The sequence below is a fragment of the Hemicordylus capensis genome, chromosome 4 (genome assembly GCF_027244095.1).
Source record: "Hemicordylus capensis ecotype Gifberg chromosome 4, rHemCap1.1.pri, whole genome shotgun sequence".
NCBI lineage: Eukaryota > Metazoa > Chordata > Lepidosauria > Squamata > Cordylidae > Hemicordylus > Hemicordylus capensis.
The window spans coordinates 290933504-290946553 of NC_069660.1; the positions used below are offsets into that span (position 1 = coordinate 290933504).

The 13050-nt window shown below is 42.4% G+C and overlaps 1 protein-coding gene across 2 annotated transcripts in view; it reads left to right on the top strand.

The window, feature by feature from the left end:
* Window positions 1-13050, top strand: part of OXR1 (oxidation resistance 1) — a 377112-nt gene that overhangs the window by 74849 nt on the left and 289213 nt on the right. For both annotated transcript variants that reach the window (XM_053243630.1, XM_053243631.1), the window contains exon 2: window positions 1604-1684. In XM_053243630.1, coding sequence (XP_053099605.1) covers window positions 1668-1684 — 17 coding nt within the window. In that variant the 5' untranslated portion in view covers window positions 1604-1667. The remainder of the gene's footprint in view (window positions 1-1603; window positions 1685-13050) is intronic.

Consider the following 13050-nt stretch of genomic DNA (forward strand, 5'->3'; position numbering starts at 1 on the left):
GACATAATAGATCCTTGTAAACAAAATCACATGGGTAGGACACAGCTAATGTGGGTAATTGAAACTGACAATGGTGAGGGTGAAGAAAAAGGCAAGTGATGCTGAGAAGCAGTCAGGAGTAAAAATAGCGCCAGATAAAATCAGAACAATGCAAATGTTCAGTGAAGTGAGCATGTTCTGGTAACTTGTTCTACCACATCAAATGTACTACTTTTTGAAGTAACTTTTCAAATGAGAAAATATTTGGCACAGCTGTAATTTAACATAAGAACAGGCCGGCTGGATGAGGCCCAAGGCCTATCTAGTCCAGCTTCCTGTTTCACACAGTGGCTCACCAGATGCCTCAGGGCAGCCCACAGGCAAGAGCTGAGGGCATGCCCTCTCACTTGCTGCTGCTCCCCTGCAACTGGTATTAAGAGGCATCTTGCCTCTTAGGCTAGAGGTGACCTAGAGCCCTCAGACTAGTAGCCATTGATAGACCATGAATTTATTCTTAAAAGCCTCCCATCCAGCTGTTGGCTGTCATCACATCTTGTAGCAGAGGATTCCATAGGCTAATTATTCATTGTTTGAAAAAGTACTTCCTTTTGTTGGTCCTAAATTTCTTGGCAATCAGTGTTATGAGAGAGGGAGAAAAAATTCTTTCTTATCAACTTTCTCTACACGGTGCATGATTTTATAGATGTCTATCATGTCTCAATTATCAGTTATGTTTAATAAAGAAGTAGTGGATTTTCTGCTGTTAGGCTACGCCATAGGAAGTCATCAAGTGGGAATTAGGAGTTGTGCCAGGGATCAGGGTCAAAGGAGTCAAACCATAGAACTAGCCAATTGTCTAGAGTAGGGCTGCACAATTTTGGCCTTCCAGCTGATGCTGGATTGCTGCTCCCATAATCCCCAGCCGCAGTGGCCAGTGGTCAGGGATGATGGGTGTTGTAGTCCAGCAACAGCTGTGCAGCCTTGCTCTAGAACCAGGAAAATGGTTCTATCATTGTCTAGGAAAAGCCCCAGGCTGCAGAAGTAGTTTGAGTTGACCGTCCCATTGAGGAGAGCCCATTGCTGCAGAGATGCAGAGCCACTCCAGCACCTGAGAACCCATCTCTGCCTGGGCCTTCTCCAACCTGCAGTTTTGGTAATACTTAAGGCAGCTGTGCACTGAGTTGTAGATTCCTTGTGCTAGCCCTGTACAGTTCACAGCACACTGAACTGGCTTTAAGAGTATGGATGGAGCAAAAGTGAAGACAACAGTAGTGACTCTTAGCTGGGCAACCATCAAGTATTTTAGTGTGGAATAGTGGCTCTGGAGCACTGCTAAGGAACCACATGGGGCCTTAATCTGTCCAAGGGGAACCCAAGAACACTGGAAGCCAATCGAGTAAAAAAAAAAAATAATAATCACAAAATGAAATTCCTTGATCCTTTGCAAAGTAGATTGTTGTTTTGTCAACATACATGCAATAGTAATACTTTTATAGCTGCAAGTATTTTGTATGCTTCTGAAATATCTAGTGCCTGCTCAAGGTCAAACAAAAGTTTTCTGTAAAATGTATGTTCTGTGTCGCAAAAACACAATTACCTGATTGTCCTGTTCTTAACCCACCAGGTCAACTAGAACAAGACTTTGGCGTGCTGAAATCTCATAAATGTGAAACAAACCATCTACCATTATGTTTGGCACTAAAAGGTCAGTGTTTGTCTTCATCTCTTTTTTAAATCCATCCAGGAAATATATAATATATGCATTTGTACAATAAAGCTAATTTGCAGACTAAGAATGTGTTAGTATGGGATAGATTGCAATGACTCTTTCTTTCTTTCTTTCTTTCTTTCTTTCTTTCTTTCTTTCTTTCTTTCTTAACCTTCCTTGTTTCCTCAGACTTTGTGAAATTGTATCCCTCTTCTAAACTTTCTTGTTTGTAGCAAAAAAGAAAAGAGAGTCCTGTAGTATCTAATGTAGTGGGTTCTCTCCTGTGAAAGCTTATACCACAGTATATTGCTTAGTTCAAGGTTGTGTGGGACTCTGTTTGCTTGCTCTTTTGTGGTCTAGAAACCTCACTTGGGTATACTTACCTGGCTCCCACCCACACATGTGTTCACACGTATCTCACCCCTACTTCACTCAGCTGCTGCACAAACAGCCTTGTGACACTTCACCTCATCGTCAAACTCTTCTGCTGCCTGCTTGAACTATTTCTCTTTTCATTCTCCAACATATTCCTTCACTGTTTCCTACACCTTTTAATCTCCCTCTCTCAAGTGAACCTCTAGTCACAAGTTGGCGGCAGTGCTGGTGGATATTTTGATCAACCCAGGTGTGGTGGTCAACCTGTTCTGGACGAAGTTGCATTCTCATGAAGAATCAAGGTTGCACTTGAGGGTGCCATTACTGCCTGTCTTTGCCTTCGAAGCCATCTATAACATGAAATGACTTTCATTAGTGTAAACTAGTATTGTTTTAATTGGGAACATTTTAATAGTTGACACTTTTAGATTGTGATCCACCTAGGGACTTGTGTATGGGATGGTATAAAAATGGGTTTAAGTAAATAAGCAGCCCCTTCCAGAGAGGGATAGACTTGCCATTATAATCTATACCCTGGTAACAATCAGACTTGATTACTGCACTACATTGTACAGGCGAACCTCGCCATTTGCAAACCCAACATCCGCAGTTCCATGTATCCATGGTCAGGTAATTGACAGCCAACCTCACCATACGCTGGGGAAAAATTGTGCCCAGAGGGTTAATTTTGCATTTCCTCGGGTTGAGGGGTGACTTTCGAGGTAATTTCCAGTCACCATGTTGTCAAATGGAGCCATTTTATAGCTCATTTGTTTTTTTTAAAAACCCAACATGATCTTTAGCGCAAAAATGCTGAGGCATTGCTGGACATCTAGAGCAATGCAGAACATGGTAGGGCACATTAAAAACAATTTTGAGGGCCGTTTATCACTGTTTATTAACCTTTTTGGAGCCTCCAGGAACCTACCCCACCCCTGAGTCCCATTGACTCAATGACTCGGAATCCGCAGTTCCGTTATCCACAGTAGTAGCAGAGAATGGAACCCCTGCTGATACTGGGGCTCACCTGTATATGTAACTGCCCTTGCAAATTATTCTAAAACTTCAGTTGGTGCAGATTAATATGAGGGCCAGATAATTAACTGGCCTGATCAAGAACAGTGTTAAAAGACTTCCACTGGTTTCTGGTATGTTCCTGGGTACAATTCAAGTGGCTGTTTTAACTTATAGAGCCCTATATACTTTGACACCAGTGTTCCCTCTAACAGGAATTCCCAGATGTTGTTGACTACAACTCCCAGCATCCCCAGCTGCAGTAGCCTTTACTTGGGGATTATGGGAGTTGTAGTCAACAACATCTGGGAATCCCCGTTAGAGGGAACACTGCCTGACACTGGAGTATCCTACTTCCTTGTGAATCTGCCCATTCCTGAAGATCTGTATTGGAGACCCTGCTTTGACTGCTATCCCTTACAGAAGTGAGTTAACTGAAGCAGGACTTTTTCAGCTGTGGTGCCCCTTTATGGAATATTCTCCCTCTGATATTAGTATTAGTATTTATTTATGGTCTTTGACCAAATGCTACAACACATTTACATTTACAAAAAGAGAAAACAAAACATACTTTCAGCAAATTTAAAACATTAAATAAAAACCAGTTAATCACTGGTTAATCACTAAGATATCAAATCTTCTGTTTCTTTGGCACCAGATAAAGAGCTCATTACTCCTCTGGGTGTTTAGCAAATATTTTTTCGATTGTAAATTCTGATTTTTATGCTTTGTATTGCTCCCCCCTCCCATTTTGGTTTAGTTCTATTTCTGTTTTAATGCTGCTTTTATCTGCTATCTTTATTGTGATCTGAACTATTGTTATAAACTGTTTTATACATTTTTTGGTTGATTTGGAGGCCCCAGCTGAAAACAGTCTAAAAACCATTTAAATTAGCTGATTGGGCTTATACCAATCAAGGATTTGTTGCATTAACAGTCAGGTTTTTAATGACAGCAGCTCCATGAATTTAAATTCAGTTTGTAATTATTCAGATCTCTGGCCTTTAAGAGTCTAAAACTCTGTATGAAAAATACTGTTCAGTAAAATGACAATTATGTTCTAGCTCAGCTGGGATTAATATTTGACTTCTTTGGAAAATGACACAATTTAATATCTAGCCATGTGAGCATCCTCAAAGCTGGCTTACAGCATTCTGTTGTCTGTTCCCCTGTGGTACATGCTTAATTCCACACCCCCAGTTTCTTAAAGTAACTGTTGAAAGGAGGGTGATTGGTATAGTCACATGAGCTGGAAATCCTATTCTTTTTACCAGATCCAGCCATATCTTCTGTGTATTTAGATAGATAATCCTCAACTACATGATGAATTGATAAAAATAATGCATGTTAGATATGTTAATTGCCACCTACTTCCTCCTGATTATAGGAATGCATTGGTCATTTGTCAGTCCAGTAAGGGCCTGTGTCTGATTTGGAAACTAGATTGAACTAGTCATCTATCTATCTATCTATCTATCTATCTATCTATCTATCTAATTGCGGTAGACGGTCCATGCGTGGCACGGCAGGGAGAGTTCTAAAGCAAGCGGATTGGCTGGGCCTGCAGTCGGGAGGCTGGTGCAGCAAACAGATTGGCTAAACAAGTCTCCAAGGAAAGAGAACGAACGGAGGCTGTTGTGGTGGGCATGGGAGCTGGGAGAGCGGTAGAGGAGGCAGACAGTGGGGTGAGGAGGTGGTGGCAGGCACTGGCAGAGGAGGTGGCGGGCGGGCAGCCTGGCAGGCAGGTGAAAATGGGGGGGGGAGGGAGCCTGGTGGGGAGAGAAAGCACTGCTGGGTGGGGAGGGAAAGCTGCTGGTGGCAGGAGGAGGACGGGGACCTTCAGAATGGACTGGGGCAGAAGGAGGGGGGAAGCAACGGGGAACAGACTGGGGAAGGACAGGGAATGGACTGGGGCAGAAGGGAGGGGGAAGTGGCAGGGAACAGACTGGGGTAGAAGGGAGGGGGAAATGGTGGGGAATGGACTGGGGTGGAAGGGAGGGGGGAAGCAGCGGGGATAGACTAGCAGCGCAGCTGCTATGTGCCGGGTCTGCTTGTTGTGAATATTTCCAGACCCAGCAGTTTCAACAACTTCATGGTAGGGATTCTACCTTTGATTTGGAAAGGCATATAGCTCAGTGGTAGAGGACATGTTTTGCATGCAGAAGGTCCCAGATTCAATCCTTGGCACCACTAGATAGATCAGGGAAAGACCCTGGCCAGAAATTCTGGAGAGCTACTTCCAGTCAGTATAGATAATACGGAGCTAGATGGACCAAGGTTCCTATTCAGTATAGGGATGAGCCTGGTCCGGTCCGGAGGCCATTCTGAAGGCCTCCAAATCGGTCCGGACATGAGGGCGGTCCGGCAATGGTGTGTGGGGCTCCTTAAGGGTGAGGGAGGGTATACTTACTGTTGGAAATTCTCTGTGGTGAGAGAATCCCTTTCTCAATATAGCAGAGTGCACAGAGGCACAAACACAGCGGTAGATAAGTTAGGCATGCGTGTGTGCTGAGAGTAAAGTAACTTGGAGCCAATTCATAGTTTCAGATCAATATAAAAGGCATTTATTAAGGAACTCCATTCTAGATAGGAAAGTGAGGATTTAGGATCTCTAATCTATCTATCTAAGTGGATGCAGATGGATTCTGCATCCTCTCTGCACAAATGGTGCAGGACAAGAGGCTTGCCATGTTGCCAGATAGGTAGCCAGGTAGGAAGAGAGAGAAGGAGGAAGGAAGTTGAATCCCCTGAGATTAGCAATCTACATATCAAAAGGGATAGCATCAGAGCAGTGGAGAAGGGATGACCAGTGTCTTGACTCTCTAGCCCTCTGACTCTGTCCTCCACTGTCTGAGGCAAGAGACAGCGCAAAGTCCTTTAACTTTCCAACACTCCCCCTCCCCGCTTTCCTCCCCGCCGGCGCGTTCATTTTGTAAAACTTTTGGGGCGGCAAGATACCTCCCTGCCACCCCTTCCCCCAGTCATTGGCAAAAGGCTTCAAAAAGCCTTTTGCGCGTGCACGCCACATCTTTGCGACACGTGTGCACGTGCAAAAGGCTTTTTGAAGCCTTTTGCTGATGACTGGGGGAAGGGGCGGCAGGGAGGTATCCTGCCTCCCCAAAAGGTTTACAAAATGAACGCGCTGATGTGGGAAATGCGGCAGGGGGGTAAGTACACCCTCCCCCACCCTTAAAGAGCCCCCCACACCAGTGCTGGACCGCAGCTCCGCGGTTCCGTGCACATCCCTAATTCAGTATAAGGCAGCTTCACATATTTATTGATTAAAAAATAATTGGCACCCGGGGCTGAGTGTCTCTGACAATATGTAGAACTGCATTTGCCCAAAGGTAAATAAATCTTTCAAAAAATAAACCTGACATACATAGGTGCTATAAATGCACCTACAAATTAGTACCAGCCATCTGTGCTTCTTGTGAAGGTGCTCAGCTTCATGGGGTGGCACCTTCTATATTCACTTGTATTCACAATACACAACACTCCCAGACCATGCATAGGCACTATGTTACCAATATACTAGACACCTCCTTCATGGTTACCTTAGCATACAGACATGTTTTATGACAACAAAAAGATGAATAGGAATAATTATTTGGATGCCCCCCCGCCTGCTTTCAATTCTGGCAATTCACTAAAAAGATACTATTCTGGTTGGAGCTGTAAAATTGTGGTTAAGTAGCAAACCTATCTCATAGCATGTGGAATGGTGAAAATCTGGCATGCCTTCAGCTTCTTTCTGCCAAGATTCTGCTGTGGAGCACAACTTAAGAAGTGGACAAGAGCAGTGATTTTATTTCTGAACAATTTGACCAATAAATCATCAGGGATGTTTTGTGGATGTGGCTGATAAGCAAGCTTGCAATTTAAGATCTTCATCTTAGCTCCTTCCTTGGTGCCCCTGCCTTCTGAGGTGAGGTAGGCAGTGACCAGGGAGAGGACAATTTCTGTGCTAGTGCCTCATCTATGGAACACTTGCCCTCAGAATAGTTGTCTCAAAGAACATGCTTGGCCTCTGAAATGTGTGGCTGACCCTAGAGTCCTTTTTCTCTATTAAAAAGCCAATCCACTTCCAGCTCCTTTGTTGTCCCTCAACCTCCCTGTTTTCCTAAGAAACCTATTGTCCTGACGCATAGTACAGACAAGAACCTGCAAGGCTGGGAATTCATGGCTGCAGCACCATGGATAGCTCCAAAGGACAAGTCTTTCCGACAAAAGGCATGTTGAGGTCTTAAATATCTCTCCCTCTCCCCATCAAATCCTGACTAGCCCGTTGCCAGTACTCACATGCAAGCACTGGGAAGCTTAAGGTTTCTGGCAAGAGAGTGGTTGGTTCCCTGAGAGGTTCTAGCTCTAAGGATGCTATTTCTGGGGACTCCAGTTCTAGGATTTCTTAAGACTCTGCACTGATGCTGAAGCCTGTGACTGTGTCTGTTGCTGGCCCTGCTTCTTCAGGGTCTGACTCAGAGTCACTGCTCAGATCAGGGGTCATGGCATCTACCAGTACAATAGAAGGATGGCAGCAGAGATGGGGAGAAGAGAGGCAACAGGCAAGGTTTTGTGTTTTGTAATTTGTTTTGTATTTTGTGTGTGATAAGGTGTTTCTGGTTTTGGTATACCAGCACCTTTATGTGCCACTTTTGAGTAGCCCAAAGAATCTATCTATCTATCTATCTATCTATCTATCTATCTATCTATCTAGATTTATATACTGCCCTTCCAAATTGGCTCAGGGTGGTTTACAACAGGATAAAAACAATTAAAACCAATTAACAATTAAAATCAAAACTATAAAAACAGGATAAAACCAATTAAACATGCAAACAGCTAAAAACTCTGGAAAACCAGGGCAACCATTGAAACAATTTAAAACAGTTTACCGTAGTGTAAAAACCCTGGAAGGCCAGGCCAAACACTTAAACACAAATTCCATGTAGCTTTGAATCTTCCTGCTGATGGGAAATGTCATGTTAAGCAGAGCAGATTATTCAGGGAAGAGAATTAAAAGTTTGGCTCTCACAGGAAATTGGGTGTTTTAATATTGTAGTGGCATTTACAGTGTGAATGGGCTGTATTTAACAAAGCCACAACTCTCTGATTCTAAGCATAAATTGTCTTCCATCACCAGATTGGCAGACAAAGCCACTGCAGTATTAAGTATTTGATCTCCATTATTCATTCTTCCTTGTGCATGATAAGCACAGTCTTGCAGTGGGTGAATCAGCTGTGTCTGCTGCAGACTGAGAAACCCAGATCAGAATAATTTTGCCATGCTTTGAGGTCACAAGGAAAACAGTTGCTTTTAAAAATGCACTGAATGTATTTTTTTTTAAAGTAAAACATTTTTTAAAAGACAGAGGTGACCCACTCTGCTTTTTGAGTTTTATGTCCATGCTTATGTCCTACTTCAAGATTGTTTCTATTCCCTGCAGTTTTTCATATTAATATATTATGTTATGTGTTTTCATCTTTTTATCTACCATGTTAATCTAACCTGGCTTGTAACTATAGGGTTCATACAACCCCAGTAGTAACTTCCAATACACTGGCAATCTGTTTACCTTTTATATGCTATATTGAAACTCTTCCTACAAATGAGCATGTATCTCTTTGTTCTGTATATTCTAAATGGAATATCTAAATACTTTTTTTCTGGATACAGCTGAAAATGTTGTGATCCTAATGGATGCATAACTGGAATACCTGTGGGCAAATGTGTGGTACCAGCACACTTGGGGTGACCCACAGGTAAGTCAGTGTTCAAAAGATCTGAAGAAGAAAAAACAAATGGGGCTAAAAACTGCCCAAACTGCCCCATGTAAGTAAATGAGATGGAATGTTCATGGGCTCAGTACAGTTAACAGACAAGCAGGTGGGCAAAGCTAATGGAATACAGTGGTGAGGTGTGAAAGGAACAGGGAACTTCTCAGCTTGAAGGATAGTCCCTCAAGGCTGTTACAACCCCTTCTTCTGAGAGTAAAAGATTTCTAAAACTGTTTAGCTTTCTCACTAGCTATTTCACACCTCTGTGTTTCTAGGGGAAAGAGGTCAGATGCATTTAAGCTGATGGTGTAGGGGGTTATCCCCACTCCATAAGATAAAAACAATTGCATGTGTGTGAATACTCCTGAGGAATGGAGGGGGAAGTTAACACTGAATTTGTTAATCCGCTTATCATGATATGTGCACATGCACACATAGTCACACAATACTACTACAACAAATATTTATATACTACTCTTCAACCAAAGTTCTCAAAGCGGTATAGGTAGATAGAAAGATAGATAGGATTACATCCTGTCCCCAAAGGGCTCACAGTCTAAAAGAGAAACATAAGATAGACACCAGCAACAGCCACTGGAGGGATAAAGAGAATCACCACTTTTAAGAAGGTGCCTCTTTGCTCAGTTAGCAGGGGATAAACTAATAATATTCTAACTTCCAAACAATATTCTAAGCTATTGTTAGTTTAAACTAACAATATTCACCATTAGCTATACCCTATTCCCTGATCTCTTTTCCTCCCTACAACCTCAGCAAATATTGATGAAAACATTAAATTGACTCCTCCTCAGCCATTAATTCTTGAATTTTAGGGCTGGATGGAAAGGATCTGGGAATGAGACCTATTGCTCCCCCCACAAAAAACCTCTAGAAAATGTGGTGGGTGGGTGGGTTAAAATGTTCATATGAAGACCCAAGTAGCATATGAAGACCCTCTCCTTGTTGCTAACGTTTGTTTTTCACCATGCTCAACTACAGACTCCTGTAACACAAGCACATCAAGGATATACTACAACATTTTGTTGCAGGCCTATACTTGTAGTTTTAATTTCCTAATGCATTTTTGTTTGCTTTTGGTCCTATAATGTTCCTACCCAGGTTTGTACTCTGGAGCCATCATTTGTTTGATTATTTTTGATGGGAAAAATTACTTCATTCTTATTATGTACAGTCATTATTTTTGTGATAATGTTTTCAAGTTTAGATGAGATGCATATACAGTATATATATTCCTTTATCAATTTTTATCTTGCACTTGGAAAAAAAATGTTTGCAGGGTTTAAGATGGAATTTTTGTAGCGTCTTCTTACCTGCATCTGCTGAAAACAAAGTTGTCTTCTGTACAAAAGGGTACAGAGGAGCACAGGAAGAATGTATTCATTTGCACCAGGGTATTCCTTTGCATTGTGTAAGCAGTTGCTCTTATTTCAAACCATCACAATGAGATCGGATGATATCCCATAGCACTCCACATCTACAATCCATTTCAGAACATCTAAAGAGATGTTGATCAGCAAAAATGCCATTCCATTTTTGCAGGAGTCTTAAGAACAGGAATAGAAATAGTGTGGTACAATTCAGTTATCAATTACACCTTTGCAGTTTCAGCCTCCCTACGACATATTTCTTATAGATGCTTTTCCCTTGTGCAAATGTCTGTTTCATCCTGTACAAGATATTAAAATGCATAATGGAGATCAAGTAGGACAGTTACAGATTTGCTAACATGAGAAATAACCCCATACAACGTGATAGAATAAGAATCCCATAGAAATGTCGCTGTCTATAGGATCTCGATTGGGTAACACCCAAGGTAGGAAATATCTATGAAAATTATGTTATTTCCTAATGGGATTTGTTAATATGATTCTCTAGCTTGTTCTATAATGCGTATGGTGGTGATTTACTTTATAGCGGTGGAAATAGCTAGAATGCTATTCAGATGCAAGATTAAGCTTAAGTGTTGATATCAGACACTGGATAATGCAAAGCTAATGGAAATCTATTGCTGTATGCTGCCTTTTTATGGCAGTACAATATTTATATACAACATGGCTATAAATCTCACAATTTGCTGATATTTTAACTAAAGCACTTGCCATTTTAGTTCAGGGCCTACAGCCCTGCTGATTTTCTGGTGGGGAGTCCTAAGTATAATTTGGTATGTATTGTGTATCTAGCTTTAATGGCACTTCCCATTTAAGTTTTAATTAAGCACACGTTCCTGCATGCAGAGAAGCAATCAAAGGCTCCCAGGAAAGAAAACTCTGCTCTGCTCCAGATGAACTGAATGATAATTTCTTGACAATGCCCAGATGAATTTCAGATAAGGGAGATCTCTTTATAAAAATATCACCACCATGGAAAATCAGTTGTTCTATAAATAGCTATTTCCCTAGTTTTGGTATGTAGGCATTGCTTCTTTCTCATCTCATTTACCTTTTGGAGGGTGAGCAAAAGAGAATGGCAGAGGCAAGGAAGCAAAATTGTAATGGTCACCAGTAACCCCTCCTGTAAAGAAGTGTTTACATTGTTGTGCACCAGCTGCAGCCTTTCAAACGTCTTCAAGACCACATAATTTCTGTCCTGGTCTACCAAGTCAGTGATCTGGTCACCAGAGTAGCTCATATAAAGTAGGTGTATCTTCTGTATTATGATGGCAGGAAAACAGCCACCTATAATCTGATAAAGGGGGCCATAGTGTGAGGTGTGGGGACAAGGCAGCCATAGGGGAAAGTGACTGAATTGCATTCTTAAGTATTACACTAGTTATTTTAAAATTATGTCCCTAATTCTAGTGGCTCACAGGTTGCTCATTTGAACACAGGCAGTGGTGCAGGCTGGCTGGACTTACCCATGTTGCGGCAGGCTTCTAGTGAGGTGTGGCAGTGTTGGGCATTTGTTCAAGATGGCAAATGCTCCAAAACCCTGCCTGTGCTTCAGAAGTGCTAGCTAGATCATTGCTTGGTGTATTTCTGATCCCGTCTGACGTGTTCCGCTTGATGTGTTTCTAGAGTTTCTGGAGTGTGGGTGGGCTTCTGGAAGTATTTGCCTTCATGCACAAATGCCCAACACAGCCACACCTCACTGGAAGCCTGCAGCAAGCCTGCCACTATCCACTGCAGGGCAATGTAATCCATCATTTTAAATAAAAGTCAGAATGGAAGGCATTGTTTATAAACCATAGACAACTGCTGTTTTAAATATGCATCAGATTTTCAATCTCATTAGGCAATTTGATAGATAAGTGTGTACCAGATGTTCTGTACCATAATAGTTGAAGTAATTAGCAAGTTAGAGTCTTTATTAGGAAAATGAAGGATGGTGTCCTTGGCAGTTATATTACTCCTAATATCTCACATATTAGTTTCCAGGCATTTCTGCATAGTTTATAATGTATATGGCAAGTGATCAATAATTTGGCACATGCAAAGAATTGATTTTTACCCACATTTGCCAATTTTAAAAGGTAGATAGGGATGTGCACAGAGGTCTGAATACAAACCTGTTTGTGGTTCTGCGATCCAGTTTGGCTGAACTGTGAACCAGTTTGGCAGTTTGAGGGTGGCGCCGGAGGGCAGAGTGGTGAGTGACACCTTTAAAAGTGAGTAGAGCAGGTCCTTCTCTGTGTGCCACCATTCCATACAGCTTTTTGCTGCTGCAGTGGTGCCCTCAAGAACCCACATGCACCAGTGGTGCGGCACCGGCATATACATGGCCTCCACACATGCACAGAAGCCATTTGCATGATCAGCATGGTGTTGCTGACCGTGCATGTGCGGAGGCCATGTGCTTGCCAGTGCTGTGTGGCCACAGTGCACAGGCTCTTGTGGGGAGCACCACAGCAGTAGAAAACTGCATGGAGAGGTGGCACGTGAGCCTTGCTCTACTCCCTTTTAAAGGTGCCATTTGCGCCCCCCCCATCCTCAAGCCACCAAACTGGTTCATGGTTTGGCCATACCAGCATGAACTGGTTTTCAGAACTACAAACCTGTGCACGGACCAAGGCTCATCCACATCCCTATTAGAGATGCACTTTGGAGCTGTCGTTCCTTGGTGCTGAACTATGGCATTTCCTCGGGATAAAATGTGGAAGACAATAAGGAGCAGAGAGGGGAAAGTAATGAAATAGAATCAGAATCAAGACACCAAATCTCTTGGTATGCACACGGACA